This window comes from Calliphora vicina, chromosome 1 (genome assembly GCF_958450345.1).
Source record: "Calliphora vicina chromosome 1, idCalVici1.1, whole genome shotgun sequence".
Lineage (NCBI taxonomy): Eukaryota > Metazoa > Arthropoda > Insecta > Diptera > Calliphoridae > Calliphora > Calliphora vicina.
This window is the reverse complement of record NC_088780.1, coordinates 116276930-116293460: the sequence shown is the minus strand read 5'-3', so window position 1 is coordinate 116293460 and position 16531 is coordinate 116276930. Positions and strand designations below refer to the sequence as shown.

At 26.8% G+C, this 16531-nt stretch overlaps 1 protein-coding gene across 1 annotated transcript in view; it reads left to right on the top strand.

Moving 5' to 3' along the window:
* The window catches only part of Gfrl (Glial cell line-derived neurotrophic family receptor-like), a 290881-nt gene extending 285881 nt beyond the window's left edge, over nt 1-5000 (top strand). The window contains exons 18-20 of the mRNA XM_065502246.1: nt 1358-1485; nt 1587-1697; nt 4698-5000. Coding sequence (XP_065358318.1) covers nt 1358-1485; nt 1587-1697; nt 4698-5000 — 542 coding nt within the window. The remainder of the gene's footprint in view (nt 1-1357; nt 1486-1586; nt 1698-4697) is intronic.
* Nucleotides 5001-16531: the final 11531 nt, after the last annotated feature.

Sequence of the window (16531 nt, the reverse complement as noted above, 5' to 3'; positions counted from 1 at the left end):
AATAAAAAATAAAATAAAAATTTAAAAAAAAATAAATTTATTTGCGAGGAGATCGATCAGCAATTGGGTAGTCCAGAAAAAACATCCAAAGATAATAAAGCAAATGAAAAAACTGGTAAAATACGGGTGCCTCCTGGAAGCTCCTATATCGGTGGCACAGTTTGCGGTGAAAATGGTAGCGCTAATGCTCCAAATGTATGCATGTGGCAAATGGTTGTGACTGATCGAATGCACTCCGGAGCTACCCGTTTTGTTGTACTTTTAACAGATCTTATAAACTTTTTTTGAAGCTAAAAAGGTAAACAAAACAAGTTTTGACATAAAATAAATTCGTTTTGTAAACAATTTTTGACAAGTTTGCCCCCAAGGCGAACAAAAAAAGTAGATCAGCTGTGCTGTAAATTCGCCTTGCTAAAAAAATCCATAGATCCATTTCACACTACACAAGTTGCGCAAGTCTCTTGTGTTTGTAAATGCCAGAGGTAATGTCGGGTGAAGGAGAAGAAAATTTTACATGAATTTTCACCAATATCCAAATGAGTCTTCGGCATTTCCATGCCAGTGTATTTTTGAGAGATCCCCCACTCTGTCCTGAATTCCATACTGAATCGGCATGTTGGGGTAGAGAATAAATGCGATTGAGAAAACAATTCGTCCCTATTAGACTGATTGTTTGAATTATTTAAATGTCAATGGATGACGTCTTGAGACTTAACTACTTAACTTTAGTAACTCTAATCAATAACAGTAAAATGCTTTATAAATAGCTTTAACATCAAACTATGTATATTTTCGAGTTAAGACATTATTATCACAAATATGCATTTTATATAATAGAAAAAACGAATACATATCTTTAAATACTGCTGTGAAACAGCTTATAATCCAAATCGTTATGAACAACAATAAAATAGAGAGTTCGGTGTCAGTTGAAGATAGTTGAAGGATGAAAGGTGAAAAAAAACCACCACTGAGTACAAAAAAAATAAGCTTGGCAGATTATATTACACCTTGGGTAATGATTTCATTTTGTGATAAACGATGATGATTAAATACTTCATACTCTAAACAGCAAACTTCCAACCATCCATAAAAATAATACATATAGTAAATGAAAACTTGAAAGGGGGAGCACAAACAATTTTTCATATATATTTTTTTAAAGATTTGAAATGAGCCAAAAGTGTGTGCATTTTATGCTCAAAATAAGTATAATTTTTAAATGATTTAAAATGTGCATGTTTTGAAAAGTGTAGTTAAATTCATCCAGAACAAAAACTATAAATTACAAGTAATACTTAAGAGTGTATAAAAAATAATCATTCGCTTTTTCTTGTTTTTATTTACTGAACCAAAGGTGGTGTTTTTCTAATGTTGGGCTACAGTTCTGCTGATGAAGCTTTGTTAAGGCCTCATACTAATTTGGGGGTACAAGATGCGGTTAGAGCTCTCCAACAATACGTCAACACATACATTGATAATCAGGTAAATTTCTTAAATTATTTAAAACCTGGAATATTTTCTATTGTTTATTATAATATAAGTAATAATTTATTGTCTTTTATTAAATAAAATTTTACTTACAGACTCAATGTACTTTGACTTTGTTTAATATGACAGAAGAAAATATAATAATTGCCGCCCGTTTACCACATGATGCTAAATTAAAGGCTATCGATTTGCTGAAGAAAGAAAAGGTAAATTATTATTAAAAAAAGAAAATTATAGAAATTGTTTGCATAAACGAAACTGAATTACATATAACAATAACTAATTTCTAAATTTTTAATAAACTAGGTTTACACTATTGCTTTAAAGACAAGATCAAGTGTTAACTTGTTAGATAAACATAGCTTAACACGCTGTTAAATTAAACCTAAAATAAACAAATTTTAAAAATAAAAAGTAATGCAATTTTAGAAAAATGTGTTAAAAATTTGATGAAATACACACTTTTTATATGTATTCCAGAGCGACTATTTGTTATTTCTGATTTTTAACAAAAACAAACTGCCAGTTATTTTTATATACTTGTATTTGTTGTAGGGACTAGTGTTCCTTTTGAATACGCCTTGCTTTTTATCTTTCATTAAAATTTTTTATTTTTCACTATACTTTTTTCATTAATTTATGCCCCAAACTTCAACAACTAGATATAGCCAGCAGATAAAACAGTGAAAAATGACTAAATATTTTTACTACATAAGAAAATAAGCACTGATAGTAGCTATTTGTTGAAATTACGGACATTATTCAAAAAAATATTTAATTTACATATTTCCAAAACAAACAAAAATGTGATGAAACATTACTCATATATTTTTAAAAGCAAAAGTATACAGAAATAAAGTGGTAGTGCAAATTTATTTTGAGAATACCTCTAAAAATTTAAAATTTTATGAAAATTTGTGTATTAAATATTTTTTTTTTTATTTATTTATTTTCAACAACATAGCATTATTGGCCAAAACCGGTTTTAATAAAAATTATACTTTGACATACAATTTATTTTTATACAAAGTAATATTGGGGTTTGGTTAATTTTTGCTTTGGTTAACAGTGCTTTTTGATATTAAAAATTAATAATTCTCTTTTGCAAAAATTTTCAGAAAAATGGTCGAATTTTAGCGACTTAAAAACGCAACTGAAAATGGTCATCTATAAATATTTTTAGTGAATCCTTCTATGACTACTACCCAATATTTTGGATCTCTAGTTACTATCGCGGAATTATTTACTAACCCCCATATGCATAAACAGTTTATAAATTTATCAAAGGTTTATAAACCAAATTTTTGTATGGAAATTTTGTTTGATAAACCTTTTATAAATTTATAAACTGTTTATGCATATGGTGGTTAATCTTTAAGTCCAAGGCACACCCAAAGCGCTGATAAAGTTGGCGCTTATAAATAAAGTATTTATATAATACTAGGGTGATCGATTCTTCGACATTTTTTAGAAACCGGTTTTTGGTTTCTTCTAAAAATTGCAATTTATATAAACCGGTTTCGGTTTTTTTATAATAACCGGTTAACCGGTTTTTTGGAAAAATATTAAAACGCCTAGAAATAAGAAGAAAAAAGTTTTATTTATTAAATTAATAGTGATTAAAACAATTTTGATTTTCTATCCCATTTGACCCATTTTGAAATTAATATTTAATTTTTCTAAAAGTGAGTGGTTGATATTTTTGATATTTTATGAATTTTATTTAATTTCAAAAATCAACAACTACGTTAGGTTTTTAGAAAAACAAATTGGCAAAAAATATCTATAAACTTGTTTGGACTTAAGGTGTTTTTTTACGCACAATTAAGTTACATATTTTCAGAGCTTTTGGTAGCACTACAATATATCTTTGGTAGCTCTAATATATATCTGTCTCTTTTCATCATACTTGCTGAATATTATACATGAATGAAAACTGGGTTTCCCCGGGTAAATACCAAAGCCATGTTTTTCTTATCCTTCATAAGATCTTTGGGTAAAATTTTATACATTTTGAAATTAAAATTGTATTTTTTCTAAAGTGGTTGATATTTTTGATATTTTATGACTTTAACCTTCGCTTTACCAATACCCAATATTTAATAATATGTTTCATTTTGTTTCGATTTAAATAAAATATAGACTCACTGAACAAATTTTAGAGTTCTATATAATTTAATAAAAAAATTTGAACTTTTTTATAAGGTTTTTTCTATTTTTTAGAATTTTGTTCATCGGATATACATATGTATAGAAGTGCAATACCACCCGGGTGGGTATTGGTAAACTATGTACATAAAAAACTTTGGTAAAGCGACGGTTAATTTAATTTCAAATGTCAACAACTACGTTAGGTTATTTTTTAAATCTATTTTCTAGTTGTGGCAAATTTGACCTGAAGATCGTTAACGTTAATTTTTTGTTTGTTTGTATAAAACTAGACATTGAAAATTATCCTTTACTCGGTGTACTTGTAGGACATATAGACAACAAAGCATTGAGTAAGTTTTCAGGCTTTCCAGATCACTTGTGACATTTTCTAAATATAAAAAGTCTTCTAAAATAGTTGAAGTATTTGTTTTAATTTTTTTTTTTGATTTTGAATATTTTTTAAAGTTTCTAATACATTAGAACTCATAAAAACACACTTTTAGAGTAAACCGGCTATTCGAGGAAAAAACCTCGGTTTCTTCGATATTCGAAATGTGATCTTTTCAAAAAATACCAAAACCGACCTTACCAAAAAACCGGTTATAAACGGTTATTAAAAACCGGGGCGATCACCCTATATAATACATAATTTCCGTTTATGCGTAAATCCTGATTATGTTCCAAAAACCTAAATTTGTCTAATGGTTATATTGCGCTACCATATAAGCCAGAGTTAAAATTATACAGAAAATAATGTTATAGATCCACTATAATATACAAACTTAGATATAGAAATGCAAAATGAGCTAAGTCCCAAAAAGTATAAAACTCTCCTTTAATCTCTGATTATTTACCATTATGAATTTTCTTTAAAAAATTTTTACCAAAAATCATTTTAAAGCTTTTTTATGTCACCTGTAAAATTTGTGAAAAATTACTTATCACATTTACCCTCTAAGCTAATATATTTCAAACTCTTATTTGTTTAATTTTCTTACAACACTATGACACATTCCAATTAATTAATCCATTTTGTATTTACTTTTACTTTCTAGGACGAATGTACCTCTGTTCTCAAAACCATTAGTCATCACATCAATGCCGAACACCATGAATTGCAATCCCACCGACTGTTAAGCATTTTCAAAATGGCTGAAGTCGAAGTTGTTTGGCCAGAAAATAGTGCAGCCACTAGTCTCAGGCACAATAACTGCAGCTCAAATTTATTAATCATTACATTGTTCTCACTAATCCTGGTGGCAAAGCATCTAAGCAGAGGCAGCAGGAATATAATGTCAACGACAATTGATTCCCTACAACAAGTGAGTAGAAGGCCAACAATTGCAAAAATAACATGACATTAAAAAATTTAAAGGAAAATTAAAATAACCAAGTGTTTAGGACATAAAATAATTAATAAAGGAGAAAGTAAAAAAAAAATTAAAATAAATATACAAAAACAACTAAAAATAACAAAACTTATATATATATACATATGTTAATATAAATCTACACTATATATTATACATAAAACAATACACACACACACATATTTATATACATACACAACATCATACATATATACTTAATAGGTGTATATTAAATTAATTAAATAAATAAATTAACAAAACTTTAAAAAAAAACATGATGTTAAATGAAGATGTTACAGATTATAACCAAATTATTGAAAAATGTTTTATATTTGTACAGTGTTAAAGAAAAGCAAGACCCCAGTTTATGCTTTAAATAAGTTTAGCTATAATAACTAAAATATTTTCTTATGTTTGAAGTAAAACTTTATTTTATTTAAACTTAATAATTTTTTTCGTAAACCTATTTTTATACATTTTTAAATTTATGTCAACTTTAAAGCAATTAATTGTTTATTTTTCACATTTCTTTGGTATGTTATCAATTTGTTTTCATATTAATGCTGTTGTGTTTTTTTTTTATTTTTAATTAAATATTCAAATTAATGAAATCATACGTAATTCAGTTGTCATATACATTGCCATGTGATTTAATTTTTTATGTTGCCACAATTTTATTTGCTTTAAAAGTTTATTATTTTACAAATTTTTAACATGGAAAAAAATTGTTCATTTATTAGCATATGGATTTAAAATGACAGCTCTAATAAGACCCGTTGTTTGTATTGTTTAAATATTGTTGTTTGATCATACTTGACATTTTTAAGGAGCAATAACACAGTAATTGCATTTGTGATCTTATGTCTACAGAAAACTTTTTACAATAATAAGTTTCATATAAAGCCCTTTCGACATATTCTCTAAAGAAATATTTTGGCAATGTTTTCTATTGACTAATGTTTATCTTTTTAAAAGTAAAGTTTTCGCTTAAATCTAAATTATAAATTTCGGTATGAAGGTATGAACTTAATGCTTTTATTAATACTTTTAAATTCAAACAAATTATTTGCTGTTAGACATACCCACCATCAATATAACCTTCGAATTTTGTGTAAAAACATTTATCTGATTAACATTTTTTGGTTGATTTTATATTTCTAGAAAATATCGGTGGTAAATTTCACATTGCTACATTCATTTTTCATATTTTTTTGATTGGACTCTATTGCAATTTGTTGCATTCATAAATTCGATTTTAAACATACACATCACATCGTTCAATAAATGGATTTGGATTTTGGAACATGTTCTTAAAATAGCTTTATAGTAATAAACTTCATTTTTTGAAAATTGCATTTAAGCAGTCAAGTTAAAAACTCATCTCATTTAATATTTATCACCAAAATAAAAAAGTGAATGACGAGCAAAATATCATTGCATTATTATTAAATGAATTGTAAAATATTTATGTGAACCTGTTAATGTTATTTAAAACAATCGATTTAAAGCAAAGGATATCGAACAGACAAAAAAGAAAATAAATGTAAAACCAAAATTAAATAAAAACATTCAAGAGCGCTATATTCGGCTATGCCGAATCATATATACCCTTCACTAAATTAAATAAATAAACAATAAAAAATGTTTAGTTTAAAAAAATGTTTGTGAAAAAAAGTTTGTGGAAAAACATTTTTGGTAAAAAATCGAGTTAGTCGCGGTTTTTCCTTATATCATAGTCAAGTGTGAGCCGATTTTAAACAGCAACCTAAGCTGGACTATACCGAATATATTGATGTAAGTTATTAAGGAAAGTTGATTTCAACAGAGAGACGGACAATGCTATATGGGGTCACAAATGAATAATTCATAAATTACCAACGGAATGGCAAACTTAATATACCCATATCACTCATGATGAAGGGTATAATAAAACGCAAAACAGCCATTAAAAAGACCCTTAAATGATTTATACAATTCTGATTAAATGTAAAAAAAACACATGCACACAAAATGAGTTATTAAATATTGATTTAAGAGCAAAAACAGTAGTACTACTTTAATACAAAAAATACATATTTTTCGAGTGTCATGTTTAATATGTTTATACTTCCTTTTTTACTGATTATTGTTTTTTTCATTTGTATTTTATTCATGTGTTGAAAAAAAATTTTAATTTACTATCCCTGCAGTTAAGTAGTCAATGTATCCCTTATAGACAGTAATTTTCACTAATGTCTTATCACTCCAATATATATTTTGTGTCATTTGACACATATGTGCTCTTTGTAGTGCAGAGAGAAGACAATTGGTTATTTTAAATATCTCAGGTAATCTATCATTAAGACACTTAAGTGTATCTAAGTAATCTGGAGTGTAGTTACTTTAAACGTTTTGTGAGTAATTCGTACAAACTGGTTTTATACAGATTGTGTTGATATAATTCACATACAGTTTATTTTTGCTTAAGTATACTGATATCCCATGTAACATTGCATGAAGTCAATAGTAACTTCAGTGTCTCTTAGCAACCTATAGTGAAGTCACTTTAAACTGGACTGTCTGTGATATGTCTTTCTGGATGACTATTTGTTGTCAACTAGTTATGTAGCTGATCAAGTAACCAGTTAGGTAGCTAGTAAAGTAACATGCACGTGTTAAAACAGCAATTCACGTAGCTATTGAAGTAACTAGTTCCCACCCTAAATGATGGGTAAAATCACTGGTTCGGGACTGTCTCCTAGAACTGCTGGGATATAACACACAATTACACATATGTATAGATTTTGCTCTATTATTTTTAAATAAATATCCAGAATAACCCACATATTTTCCATTTTACAAAGTTTAATGCCAACCACAACATATTTAATGAAAAAATTCACACATACAAAAATACACACTAGCAGTGTGTGCTTTTAAAATATGTACAGCTACAACGACAATAACATTAAAAAGGAAATGTTGCAGTTTTTTTTATTAATTGTCACCATACGACACAAGATAAAAAATTATATGAGAGTTTAAATGAAAAACGAAAAATATATATTTGTGCATTAAACAGGATGTACAGGATGTGGAATGCACATTAAGTGCGTTTAAGGATATAAGCAAGCATGTATTCACATTTATTTATGTGTGTGTATGTGTTGTATAAGGGGCAAAAATCAGTGTCAGTTTGTTTTTTTAACAAAATTACAATAAGTATGAATTCTAAGGAAAAAATTAATTAAAATAAGGGAATGTTTATAGGGATTTTTATGAGATATAAAAAAAAGTAATGTGAAACACTGTGGTACAACATTGCTGATTGTTTTTAAACCATTAGGAGTTACATAAGTCAATATTATTCCGTTATTTGATGCGTGCCTGAATTTCGTATTATTTGTTAAAATTATTTGTTAATTTTTAATAAGATATAATAAGCTTGTTACAAGTGATTTCTAAATAGTTTGACCTCGATGTATTACATATTCTGCATCGTCTATACAAATTGAGTTAAGTAGAGTCAAAATCAAAAACACCATAAATATTGTTAACCTTTAACTTATGACGTGAAATTTTTTAAAGTATATGGAGATGTGGTGTAAATTATACACCAGATTTATTTTACATATAATTTTGAATGGGTATGTTTTAGAATAATTTTATTTATTTTATTATTCAAGTTTGATTGCTTCTAAAAGAATTATTAACAAAAACAAGGAAACAATTTCAAATTTATTAAAAAAAAAATACTTTATTTCACAACCCTCTTTTACACAAACAAAAAAAATAGGTATATCATTTACTTATTCATTAGGAAAATAAGGGTTAAACAAAAAATAAATGGGATTTTTCAACAGCCTAAGTTATATACTTATTAAAATAAAAAGGAAAATTTCAATATATTATATATAAAAAATAACAAAAAGTCTTTTGAGATAAAATTATCATTCGTGAAATTCAGTCTTAGTACAATTAATACATAGCCGATTGCTACAGCCTATACATATTGGTTTATTACACTCTTAGCATGTATGTTTAGTTTCAAAAAACTTAAAAGCTTTTCTGAAACTCAGAAACAAAAAAAAATAATTACAAAAATACGTACGCTTACGGAGACGTGTAATGGTTTTTTTATATGGATTTCTAACGTTAGTTTAGACGTGTAGTAAAATATTTACTATAAGAAAATCACACAAACCACTACGTGGTAGTAAAATATTTTCTGTTAAAGACTTCCACATATGACGACGTGTAGTAAATTTAACACCTACACATATAAATCTCAACGCTACTGTAATATTCTAAAAACAAAACAATTCTGTCAATAAAAGCATGGTAATATGAGGGTACTGGCGATATCAGCTTAAGAGAATGAAACAAAGAGAAGTTATTAAAAAAATTAAATAGGTTGTAAAATTTACTACCACATCATAAGCTAAAGGTTAAGAATAAGTATGATGATTACTTCAAACCAGACGAGTGGATATGAGTCTCGACAACATTGTAATAAATATAAATGAGTATAAGTACAAGAAATTTTGAGTCATGATTCAACTCTACTGACTTTTCCACTACTCATTGCTGATGTCTGGTATGTAACGAGCACAAAATACTGTCCCAACACCCATCTTAAAGTATACCAATATGCTCAGGATCACCTTAACTTTCTGAGTCCTTTAAGCGATGTCCGTCCGTCCATGTAAACATTGTAAACAAACTACAAGTCGCAATTTCAAAGATAATTCGACAAAATTTGGTACAAGCTTTTCTATTGCAAAGCCTATTGAATTTGATTAGAATCGGTCCTTTATTTTTTAGACGACACACGATTGCCCTTTCTGAAAATAGTTAAGCTCGCATAAATACCTTATTTATATAGCTATCCAAACTTCAGCACAAATAAGTTTTATATAAGCCGAATTCCCATTAATTTTGTGACGATGGGTTCTTAATAAATCATAGCTCCCACATAAAGCCTAAAAACGAAAATCACTGTAACTAGCATAAATCTCTTAAAAATGTTGATGTTCAAATAAAATTCAATACAAATAAGTTATAATAAGGTCATGTCACCAGATTTTATAAATTTCTTAAAAATGTTGGTATTCAAATAGAATACACCACAAATAAATTTCATCTATCCATAATTAGTCATAGCTCCCATATAAATTTTAAAAGAAAGGTACATTTCTTCTTTAATATTATATATATACATATGGGGGATTTCATGTCAAGTGAACCAACTTTTGAAATCGATGTCTTCCGATCGGGATGAAATTTGCACCAAGGTTAGCTCTATTGGATAGTAACTCAGACACAATTTTTCAACAACATCGGTCGAGAACTCTCTGAGTTATAGGGGGTAAAATTTTGACAATTTGGTCAAACAGGGGTTTTTTCTTATCCATGTAACTTATTACCTATTGTTCTTAGCAAAATGTGTTCCAAATAGTATAGATAGCTATTTCTTCGATCTTTCGAAAAAAAATATTTAAAAAAAAAAATAAAAAATTTTTAATATTTTTTTTCCGAAATCAAAAACTTTTTTGACTTTTTTTTAAAATACGCTATTTTTTTTTATTTTTTTTTTTTTTCTTAAAATAAAGTTTAGATATTTTCCTTGAACACCTACTTGGTCGCTTAGTGGGATGCGAGTGGGATATCTATCAAAATAAATATTTTGTAACTCAAAACATACAATTTTTGACTTTTTTTGCAAAATCAAAAACTTTGTTGACTTTTTTTTTTCAAAATGGACCCTTTTTTAATCTTTTTTTTTAGGTCAAACAAAAGCTTAGATATTATCCTTGAAGACCCTTTTGGTCGCTTAGTGGGATGCGAGTGGGATATCTATCAAAATAAATATTTTTTAACTCAAGACTTACAATTTTTGACTTTTTTTTTTGCAAATACGATTTTTTTTCCAAATGGGCCCTTTTTTTAAAATTTTTTTTGTAGTCAAAATCGAAAAAAATTTCGATTTTGCAAAAAAAAATTAAAAAATTGTATGTCTTGCGTTACAAAATATTTATTTTGATAGATATCCCACTCGCATCCCACTAAGGGACTACAAATATCTTAAAGGAATGGACCTAAGCTTTCTTTTGACTACAAAAAAAAATTTTAAAAAAAGGGCCCATTTGGAAAAAAAATCGTATTTGCAAAAAAAAAAGTCAAAAATTGTAAGTCTTGAGTTAAAAAATATTTATTTTGATAGATATCCCACTCGCATCCCACTAAGCGACCAAAAGGGTCTTCAAGGATAATATCTAAGCTTTTGTTTGACCTAAAAAAAAAGATTAAAAAAGGGTCCATTTTAAAAAAAAAAAGTCAACAAAGTTTTTGATTTTGCAAAAAAAGTCAAAAATTGTATGTTTTGAGTTACAAAATATTTATTTTGATAGATATCCCACTCGCATCCCACTAAGCGACCAAGTAGGTGTTCAAGGAAAATATCTAAACTTTATTTTAAGAAAAAAAAAAAAAATAAAAAAAAATAGCGTATTTTAAAAAAAAGTCAAAAAAGTTTTTGATTTCGGAAAAAAAATATTAAAAATTTTTTATTTTTTTTTTTAAATATTTTTTTTCGAAAGATCGAAGAAATAGCTATCTATACTATTTGAACACATTTTGCTAAGAACAATAGGTAATAAGTTACATGGATAAGAAAAAACCCCTGTTTGACCAAATTGTCAAAATTTTACCCCCTATAACTCAGAGAGTTCTCGACCGATGTTGTTGAAAAATTGTGTCTGAGTTACTATCCAATAGAGCTAACCTTGGTGCAAATTTCATCCCGATCGGAAGACATCGATTTCAAAAGTTGGTTCACTTGACATGAAATCCCCCATATATATAACAATAGACTTAGAACAGTCTTGGGCACAAACAGAAAATCGCACATTTGTAAATGTTTGTAATAACACATACAACGAATTTTTTGATTGTGTTATTAATACACAACCTATAATGTATTTCTATTTTAACTCTTTCTTTGTGTATAAGTTTAAAATAAAAACAATTGCATTTTTACTTTAATCAAGGCTAGTTCATTAAAAAAAGTAAGAAAAAATAAATCAAAACATGCAAAGAACCACCACATTCTTTTGTGGAGTGAAGAAAATAACTATGATAAAAATTTTTGTTTTGTATAAATTTTTTGAAAATCGAATACATATTTTTTACTAAATTTTCTGACCAAACAACCAAAATATCAAAGTAACACTGAATTTGATGAACAATAAATAATCTGTGCTTTTTTATTGAATGCGTGAAAGTCTCTTAAAAAAATGATTCTTACAACATTTTCAAATTAATATATTTATCTAACCAGAGCACACTGACGGCAAAGTTTTGCAAAAAATCATAAACGATGACTTCAAAAAATATATTTGTTTAGGAAAATGGCAATATATGACAATAAACTATGTTTTAAAGATTATAGAAAATGTGGTTAGTAAACTGACCACCCAACCGCAAAGAGTTAAAGAGCAAACCACAGACTTAGAATCACGTTCTAAGTCCATCTGGTTAGTTTATATGTCGTATACATCCGCTGTAGAGCTTCATATAATAGGTTTTATGCGACTTATGCATTTTCGTATCACTTAATTTATTTTTCTTATTAATAAAATCACTTTATATTACACTAAAGTTTCTAACATATCGTCCCCTTAATAAAACAATAGCGTATAATTTTTTTGCTATTTCGAAATAATTGAGTTTAAAATTTTTGTGTTAGTAGAAATCTGGAATAAAAGTAATATTTCAATTGATCTTTTGACACACTTTGTGGAAGTAGAATTTCACCAAATTTTGACCACATATGGAATCAGTTATATAGATTATTATTATGCAATAAATATGTACAGTAGCCCAAGAAAGTCTACATACAGGAAAAATTATTATGTTACTTAAATTTAAAGCAGTTTTTTTAGTTTTTTTTTTTATGAGATATATAATAATAAATGTCTTATGTCGATTTTAGCAAAAAAAAAATCAAATAACGCCCAAATGTTCACCGTTATTAGAGTTATTGATTCTGAGTAAAATAACGAAAAATTTATTCTCGGTCACGCCTACTTTTGGGTGGGCGGGACTATTAAGTTTCATAATATTTTGAACATTAAAGCCAAAAAAAACCCAACAAATTTTTCGTTATTTGACTCAGAATCAAAAAATTTAATAACGGTGAAATTTTGGAAGTGATAGGAAATGTTGCTAAACCCGACTTAAGTGATGTTGTTTTAATTTTTGTTAGTGTGAATTTATTTTTTTAACAAATATATTTCACTATTTTTAACTTACAAATACAGCTTTCAACGAAAGAAATTTAATTTGAATTCCGGTATGTAGACTTTATTGGGCTACTGTATATGCTTATACACTACTGTTTTATTGAGTGGACGATATATTATTAATTTTGTGGCATCATAAATAGCAATAGATTTGTAAATATATATTTACATAAATCTCTAATATTAGTATAATTTTATTACTTTATTTCATTAAAACATATTGTTTGCTTTTTAAATACAAGGTTTCATTAGTAAAACGATATTTTTATATATATAATTTTACTTATTTTTTAAAAAAATATATATAAATGTATAGATAAATATAAATATTAAAAAACTATACATACAATATAACAAAACAAAATATAAATAAATAAACATAACATAAACATATCATAAATGAACACCTAACAAGTATATATACATTTATAAAACAAAACTATACAACAAAATATACAGATAAATTATTAGATAAACAAACAAATACAAAACTAAATAACTGTAAATACATAAAATTATTAAATAATGAAAGCATAAGTAATAATAATACAATTGTAGCAAGAATGAATGTATGATGATTTAAGAATAAATATAATTTAAGAAGTGTATGTAAATTCGTTGAGATAAAAATGCTGTATATACAAATACTATTTCAGAGAAAAGCCTTTAATTAAGAAAAAAAAATCAATAAAAATTATAGAATATTGAAAAGATAAACATATAATATTAAACTTATTGACCATTTTTTATATAGAGAAAATTTGTTATGTAGAACATTATTTGGTTTAAATACAGATGTTTTATTTATTACAATTTTTTTCAAAATTGCTGGGTTCACTTAATATATATTTAAATTATTTCTAAAAATTAAATATACTGCATTTTATGAAAGCGATTATTAAATGATTAAACATTTTAGAAGATCAATTCCTTTATATTGTAGTTAACGAATATATGGTCCGTAACACATGGAACATCTTCCTAATAGCCGTCAATTACATGTATGGCCACAATATCATTCCTTTCATGCTAATCTATACAATCGTTTTTAAATTTAATTGCATATCGCTGCAACAACGTCATAATTCAAAAAACCGAAATTTCTAGTTAATAGTAACATTGCATAGTAAATAAGTTGTTTTAATAACTGACAAAGTCTTGTAAACTAGCTTCTAAAATTACACGAAGGTTGCCATATTTTGTCCTAATTTCATAACCTATTGTCCTATGACATGTAATAACGTATTATTTTAGTTGTGCGTTGCCGTTTGTGTGTTCAACCATCGTTCAGTTACCTAGAAAAGTGACAAATTTTATCAGGTGTTTTTTATTTTCCTTAAAAAATTAAAAAAAATATATGGGTTTAAATTTTAATAAAAACTAAAAATGCGTCTACTGCTCAATTATATTTTTTGAGTTATGACGACGTTGCAGCAAATGAGCGAAATTTGCATGATTTCTTCTCTTTTAGAACTGAGAATTATAAAATATTTCTCTGTCTAAAATTTTTAATATAGTGAGAATGAGAGAGAATTTTCGTTATGAAAGCCGCATTACCACTAGCAGATCTTGATATTTTACACAAGACATGTTCAACATTTTTAAAAGACAATATTTAGGACTTCATTTCTAGCATGTTGATAAACAAATCTTTATCAGAAAACCGGAATCGAGAAGTGAGCAGGATATTGAATAGTCAAAGGTATGTCCGGTTAGAAACATTCATTAATTTGAGCATGTCCGTTAGGGTGGTCCGATTTGTATGGACAAAAATTTGTCGTTATTGTGCCATCGATTTTAAATCGACCGACCCTAATGTCCATTCTGTAGTGCTATTCAGTCTAATTACAGCTATGCAAATGCCATACGTTGTTCGGGTAAATTCCCATCATTTTAAACTATAACCCCAATTCTCCTTATATCATTGTCAAAAGGTTCAACCGAACACGCAGCGAACAAAATTGGTTCGGCATTGTTACGACAACTACACTGTGATCGTTATAACAATATATTGCTGTCGTACACAACTAATTGTTATTTTCATTTAATTTAAGCAATATTTCTATTACTGTAAATATTTATATGTTCATCGCAATTATAAATTTGAGCATGGTTTACTGAAATATAACTTTTTTTCAATAAATAATGATAACTTTACAAAAAAAATATGTTTACTTTTAATAATATTTTGTTCTCAACATTTGTAGAATGAGTGTTTTTTGTTGGTGTTTCTGTAAGCTAAGACATTTTTACAAGTAAATTTTGATTGTCTGTAATTCTCATTCGCTCTGTAGTTTTATGTGTATAATATCTTTCTTTCCTAAATTTCAGGAAATTTCTCAATAAAATTTAAATTCGAAATTTAGCATATGAAACACATTAAAATTAAATTTTGTATTCCCAACAGAGACCGAAAATAACGGGTTCACTTTCATTTCAATGGTAAATTCTCATTCGCATCCATTTAATAATAATTTTTTATGATATATCACTGAGAGAGTGATTTATTCGAGAACATTTTAGGTTTGGGGTTGAGAGAAATTGAAAAGAAACAAACACAAATAATCTAAATGAGTGATTTATAATTTATTTTTTTCGTAAAGGTCAGCTTTTGACTTTTATTTGCGAATATGAAAAATAAATCGCAAAAATTCTTTTGATGCAAATCAACGCTTAAATATATAAAATTTATCAAAAGATTAATAACAATTAAACAAAAAAATTCTCATTTCTGTTACTCAGACTTCATTACTTTAAACTTATCATATTATTTTCATAATTTGTTAAAAATTACTAATAATATGTTATTGTATGTAAATAAAAGAGAAAGTAACAGTTATTAATACCAAGAACAAATGAATTGTTTATCTCACACCAAACCATTAAAAAACAACACCAAGCCATTTAAATAAAACTCATTTTATCACAAAAATATAAATCACAATTTGGGTTTCTTTGAATCAAAATATGGGTTATTTTGGATCATGATATGAATAATTGGGATCATAATATGATTTCTTTGGCAAAATTCATTGATTACTTTTGTTTATATTACGAGTGCTTTGGATCATAATATAATTACTTCAGAACATATTATGATCATATATGACAATGTTATGAGCATATTTGGCTATAGTATGATATTGTAAGGTAAAACTATGATTAATAGAGAAATGGTATTATGTAATATTACGACTATATTTTATCATAATATTATATTTTATGATACTAATATTG